Source organism: Vitis riparia, chromosome 5 (assembly GCF_004353265.1).
Source record: "Vitis riparia cultivar Riparia Gloire de Montpellier isolate 1030 chromosome 5, EGFV_Vit.rip_1.0, whole genome shotgun sequence".
NCBI lineage: Eukaryota > Viridiplantae > Streptophyta > Magnoliopsida > Vitales > Vitaceae > Vitis > Vitis riparia.
This window is the reverse complement of record NC_048435.1, coordinates 18,118,615-18,125,538: the sequence shown is the minus strand read 5'-3', so window position 1 is coordinate 18,125,538 and position 6,924 is coordinate 18,118,615. Positions and strand designations below refer to the sequence as shown.

The following is a 6,924-nucleotide window of genomic DNA, read 5'->3' as shown; positions in this document are numbered from 1 at the left end:
CTTACAAGATTTAGGTTACCTATCTAGGCAACCAATCCGATTGTTTTGTGACAATAAAGCCGCATGTGACATTGCTCATAATCCAGTACAACGTGATCGTACAAAGCATGTTGAGGTGGATAGATTCTTCATTAAGGAAAAGTTGGATGATAAGATTGTGGAATTGCCTAAAATTCGATCAGAAGATCAATTGGCTTATATCCTCACCAAAGCTGTCTCAAGTCAAGTGTTCTTAAAATTTTTAGACAAGTTGGGCATGTGTGACATCTATGCACCAACTTGAGGGGGAGTGTTGAGATATTAGGAATGCTTTCTTATATCATTCTTTCCTTGTATCATTCTTTCCTATTCTTAGAATGGTGATTACCCTGTATATATACTCTGTACATGAACGAATGAAAGAATGAATGAAAAAACTACCATTTATCAATTTGAAGAGTTACACCCATTAATATGTGAGAGAAAAATGAAGTAAAGAGAGAGAAAGAGAGGGGGGGTAGGGAAGTAGATTGTTTTTTTCGTTTTAACAGGCTTGGACCAAGACTCATCTCATCTCAAAATACAATTCTTCCCTTATCATACCGACATTATTGACATCCATGATAGACAGAGATGACAGAGACAAATAGTAGGTTTAAGTATAGAGTGAGTGAGGAGAGAGAGAACAATTTTTCGTGAAGGGGAGATGTTTTTGTTCCAAAATTTTAAAATAAAATCAATTGATTAAACCAAGCAAATGGCTCAGAGGGAGCTCTTTTATTTCATAGGCTGGAGAATAGAGACTTGAAATTTCTCTTTTCTCCAGATGTGGTTACACTTACACCAAGGAAATGGTTCATAGTACGAATGTCTTTTATTTTAATGTGATCGCTCCATGCTAATTCAAATAAAAGCAAGCACTCTAAGAACGAGTTCAATCAGTAATACAACTTCATATCAACACAAGTTAACTTTCTCTAAAGAATACTGCCTTGTCCCAATTCATCCAAAAAAACCTTCAGATTGTAGTCCGAAGATCCACCATCTTTCACAGCTTCCCTTGCCAAATCCTTCCATTTCCCAGCATTCCTTCTCAATTCTTCCCCTCTTTCTCCACGGCCCATGACGACTTCCAAGCACCTCTTGATCTCCTCGCTTTCAACTATTCCCTCCTCATTCGCTGTCACCCGAATGCCTGTCTTCCACAAATCTTCAATTAGCTTGGCGTTGGTCCCTTGATCTGTCCATTGTGGAAATGCTACAACTGGAACCCCAGAAGCTAGGCACTCTAACGTTGAGTTCCACCCACAATGTGTAATGAAGCATCCCAATGATGGATGTGACAAAACATCCAACTGAGGACACCAAGCCACTATCATCCCTTTCTCTTCCAACTCTTCTCTGCAACTCAGCTTCTCTTCTTCCACTTCTCCGTTTCCGGGTGCTGATCTTATGACCCACAAGAAAGGCCTGCCGCTGTGTAGCAAAGCACGTGCAATCTTCTCCATTTGTTGCTTTGACAGAACGCAAAGTGTCCCAAACGATACATAAACGACTGATGACTTGGGCTTGGAGTTCAACCAATCGATGCAGTCACTCGGATCTTGTAAAATATCTCCTCCGAAGGAAGTATCAGATGGATCTTTAGCATCCAAGAAAGCATATGGAACCAAAGGTCCAATTCCCATCACTTCAACCTTATCCACAGCTCGTAGAGCCTCGGCCTCTAGTGCGTTGAACGTGTTCACAAGCACTTTGGGGTTCGTCTCTTTCCTTAGTGCCTCCATTTCCTCTTGAAATGTTGAGAGCACCGAAGCATATATGTTTGAAGAGAGTAAAAAAGACGGAATATCACAGCTAGACAGCAGTATTGGAAGCCCCGGTAACTCAATTGGACTTGAACCCTCATTGCTGCAGTCTCCAACCACATCACCATAACCATTGAAGTAATGATAGAAAATGGTGAAAACAGTGGCGCTCTGAATCCAAAGAAGCGCCGACGGAACCTGAAGGCTACGAGCCAGTTCTGCCGCCCAAGTTAGGAGGATGGTGTGCAGTAAGCAAGTAACTGGTCGGCCTTGGTCAGCGCTCATTGCAGTGATCCGCCTGAGGGTTTCTGATCCACAACGTTTGATCTCGGACATATAGTGCTGGGCATGATCATCGGAGTACTTTATCCCATCATCATAGGCATCGGAGAAGGGGACTAGGGTTAAACCGGGGAGGGTCGGATCTTTGGGCATTCGGCGATGGGCGGAGACGGAGACAGCGAAGGTGACGTGGGCGCCGGTTCTGATCAGGCGCTTGGCGAATTGGAGGGCTGGGTTGATGTGGCCTTGCAGTGGAAGTGATATAATGAGGAAGTGGTGCTGCCCCATTGCTGTGACTGAGGATTGTGTTTGTGGCCCGTGAGTTGCATGGGTGATGTATATAATGATTTGAGGGAACAATAATAATAATAATAATAATAATTAATAAGCTTAAATTTGCAAATTTTTTATTTTAACTTTAATTAATCATTTTAAGCTTAAATTTGCAAATTTATTATTTGTCACTTTAATTAATCATTTTGAGTTTCATTATTAAAAATTATTTTATTAATTTAATATAATATATTTTTATGACATCATAATATATTAATTATCGAAAAATAATGTTAGTTTAATTCAATTCCCTTAGTTTAATTTCGTGCTTCTTTCTCAACTATTGATGTTAAAAATAAATTTAAATTTTATCATATTATCTCATATTCATTGGGGGTAAACTACAAAATAGTCTTTATATTTTTACTTGTATTTCAATTTGGCTTTCAAACCTCTTCTCAAAACAACATCAAATTTAAAATTATGTTCAAACACTAATATGTCCTTAATTTAATTTTAAAAAATTGAAAAAATCATAGAAATTGATGTTAAGAAACATGATAATTGACTCCAAATCATATAAGTTTAAGCTTTTAAGAAAATTGATTGTTCAACATGATATTTGAATTTAGTTTGATCGATCTTATTTGCCTGTTGGATATGAATCTAAGTTCTACCTACCTCTCTATCATACGGATGTGAAAACTATACTTGAAGGAGACTATAATTAATCAATTGTTTTGAGAAAAATTTTGATATACTATGTTTGAATATAATAAATTTATCTATATGCTTTTATAAAATATCTTGGATTTTTTTTCAGAAAATAATAATAAAAACATTAGGTATTATTTACAAAAAAAAAAAAAAAAAAAGTTCTCACTAGTATTTCCGTATGATACATTGATAAAGATGTTGACCTTTTGCTAGAGGGGAGGTCACATAGGCTTTGTGAGTTCTATAGGTACACAAAATTTTATGTGGATCGACTTGGTGGCTCTACCAAATCACAATATCCCTTATTATCCCAAGTCCATTTTTAATTAAAGAATTTACATTTATGTGGTCCAGCTTACAAAGGACTGATTTTGGAAAACGTTAACCCCTCAAAAACAATTGTGTGGAGAGAGTGCAAGTCTACGACTCTCATACTCGAAGTCTTACCTAAGCTTCCGACGTACCACCTACTATCATTGACTATCAATCATGGTATGTGGATGGTGGTGAGTCTGGTGACGCATCATGTCATACTTCATAACACGAAAAATCTTATTGCAAAGTAGTGCTTGGTCACTAGGGTTCGAGAGCTAGCTTGAGCACTCCAAATGATTTTTGTTTTTATTATAAAAATAAAAAATATTATGCTTAATTAAAAGTGAGATAAAATTTACATTATTTCATTTATAAAACATGATAAATATGAAAAATATTTTATTAGGATAAATGAAATAAAATTATCAACTTAAACTAAACAAACTATCATATTATTCTAATACTTATTTTTTCATATTTCTTTAAATTCTTTTTATGAAGAGTTTTAAATAATTTGTTATTTATCATTATTTTCTATATTTCTTTAATATATTATTCTTTATATAAGGAATTTTAAATAACATATAATTACATACTATGTAACCACCCATATGATGCTTTAGAACACGTCTAGAACACGTTTACATAATTAAGAGTTTTAAAACACATCTATATAATTAAGGAACTTATATTTATATAACGTCATAAACTTTCTTCCATATTTAATGTGAGATATTATAATCACCCCTCACACATATACACCGTTTTTCAAACAGACAAACGCCCTTATGAGACTAAACAAACCCCCACACCAGGGTTGGGGATTGAATTTAGTATTATTTGTAGCGACCCATACCTAATTGTATAGATATTGTTTACTCTGAATTCAAATGAGTTCTCATGGTTTTAAAACGTATCTACATAATTAAGAAACTTGTATTTATATAGTATTAAGAACTTTATCTCATATTCGATGTGGGATATCATAAACACTTCTCATGTAAATACAACGTTTTCGTTGTATCCTACAAAATTGTAGGGCTAAACAAATAGGCACCCCTCACAGGGCCAAACAAACCCTCGTACTAGAGTCAGAGATCAGTTTTGATATAATTTGTGATAACTCATATCCAATAGTGTAGATGTTGTCTGCTTTGAATCCAAGAGCCCTCACAACTTTAAAATGCGCCTACATAATTAAGGAATCTATATGCATATAGCGTTAAAAACTCTCTTCTATGATATCACATATTAATCACTCTTACAAATTTTTTTAGTATTATTAATTTTTTTTAAATTAAATAATTTATTGTCTATTATTATTATTATACATTATTTTTTTTCTCTATATTATTATTTTTAGTAACGTGCATAGCACATACATATCATTTTACTAATATCGATAGGAAAAGTCTTTAAACTGCTACGAGAGAAAGTGGGGTTCCCGCCAATTCTATTAGTGTACTGACAAAGTGAGAACCTTTAACAATTACTTTTAGTAACACCTGCATATCACCTGTTATTAGCCCAACCTTTACAATTGCACTCGAGGCCTCCACTTCTATCAATCCACTAACAAAACGAAACGGGAGAGTTGTGTTTATAGGTTGTTATATGATAAATATATGGTTTTGAAAACCCATGTAACTGAAATATGAGATTTGTCTGATAATGAAAAAAATATTATGTGTGTCATGCACTATGTACTATTTATATTTGTATTTCCAAAATTACCCCTCCATACATCCCTATCAGCAACCATCACCAATCAAGCCCACTCTCATACGCTACATGTTTCGCATTGCCCCTTGTTTCTTTCCTTCTTTAACCCACCTCACCTCATTTGTTTTTATTTTTTCTATTTTTCTGTTTTATACTTTTAAGTTAAGAATAAAATTAAAAAATGGGTGGGTGGGGAAATAACCGTCTTAAAATAAAATAATTGGAAGAAAAAACGAAAAGAGAAAAAAATAAAATTCTAAGAAATAAACTACAAAGATAAAAAATAGAAAAAGAATTCTAAGAAAGAATCTGACACTAAGATTTATATATTATTGTTTTTATAATTTAATTTTAATAAATATAGATATAAATATCTATAGAAAAAATAAATTATTTTTAAATTTCATTTAATTGGTTGTTAAAAATAAATAAAAAATTATAAATCGAGATGCAATAAGTGTATCATCATTTATTTTATATCATTGAATATATTTGAATTAAATATATTATAATTTTAATATTAAATATATCTTCAAGTTGGAAATATTATTACCATATGTTATAATATTATTGTGGACCCCACATTTCGGCTCATGCGTTTTCCACTCGATGGCGAGCTCGATTTTTATATTATTTGGAAAATGGATTTTATTGATTAAGAAAATGACTTGGAGTCGCCACTTATTTTTGTTTTGGAAAAGGTGGTCTGTGAAAAATCGGATCGGGTTCGGGGGTTAGGTTACTTATCGGGAAGGTACAGTAAAGACCGTAGCACCCTTCTAAATCCCTAAAGTCGAGTCTTTACTAATAAAATGAAGCTGACGTGGCAACTGACGAGGAAATCAATGAATACTCAGAGTGATCATGCACATGTGAGAATCAAAACACTCAACAAAGAACGATCAAAGTGAGAGTGGGGCATACCTTGGCATCAAACGATCAATGCGCTATCAAAAGAGGTGGTTAGTGCACAATTAAGGAATAATTTCGAGCATGTCATAGAGCAGAATAAAATCAATCATGCGTGGCAATTAAATCAATCAATCAATCAATCAATTTATAAAAATCACTTATGTGGGGCCCCCACCAAAGGCCGTTTATTTTTGCATGAATTAATTCTATAAATCCATTATTCGGAACTGCAAAGTTAAATTCATGCTCATTAAAAATGTGAAAATTTTGAAATTATTAAAAACAAAGAGGATTTATAAAAAAAATGTTTGCTGGAAATAATTACGACAACCAATTTTATATATTATTATTTTTTTAAGAAAAGAAAAATATTTAGAATCAAGAAAATAAGAAAAAAAAAAAAAGAGAAAATGATAAAACTGATAATAATAATAAAAATGATGATGAATAAATAAATAAAAATAAAAAGTAAAAGATGTATGGCAAATAGAAAATGGTGAAAATTGATTTATTAAAAAAAAAAGAATTTATTTAAGGTAAAGAAAGAAAACTTGAAGAATTTAAACCTTTGAAAAAGATTTTATTTGAAAATCAATTTTTGAAATCAATGCATGGGAATATAGGGGTATGACACGTGGGTCTTAAGAGTGGCCACCCAAAGGTGGCCATGCATGCCATACTAGAGAGAGAATGGGTCTATGGGATATAACACAAGCGTAAGCTTCAGAAAGCTCCATTTCGGTGGCGGAAAGGCAGCCAGTGAAAATCCGGGGAGAGTTGGGTGCATCGAGGCAAGAATTGGGAGACCCAAATCCTGATTTCTTGACCGGAGATTGAGACAAGCAAGGAGAGAAGGGACCGAGTTGAGAATTCCTAGTTTTGATGCCGAAATCGACTGGAGATTTTGGAGATTCGG

At 33.7% G+C, this 6,924-nt stretch overlaps 1 protein-coding gene across 1 annotated transcript; it reads right to left on the bottom strand.

The window, feature by feature from the left end:
• Positions 1-834: 834 nt before the first annotated feature.
• On the bottom strand, positions 835-2,360 carry LOC117915070 (crocetin glucosyltransferase, chloroplastic-like). Its single transcript, XM_034830636.1, has one exon. It carries the CDS (start codon positions 2,355-2,357, stop codon positions 957-959), a length of 1,401 nt encoding a protein of 466 aa, XP_034686527.1. The 5' UTR covers positions 2,358-2,360; the 3' UTR covers positions 835-956.
• Between the last annotated feature and the right edge of the window lie 4,564 nt (positions 2,361-6,924).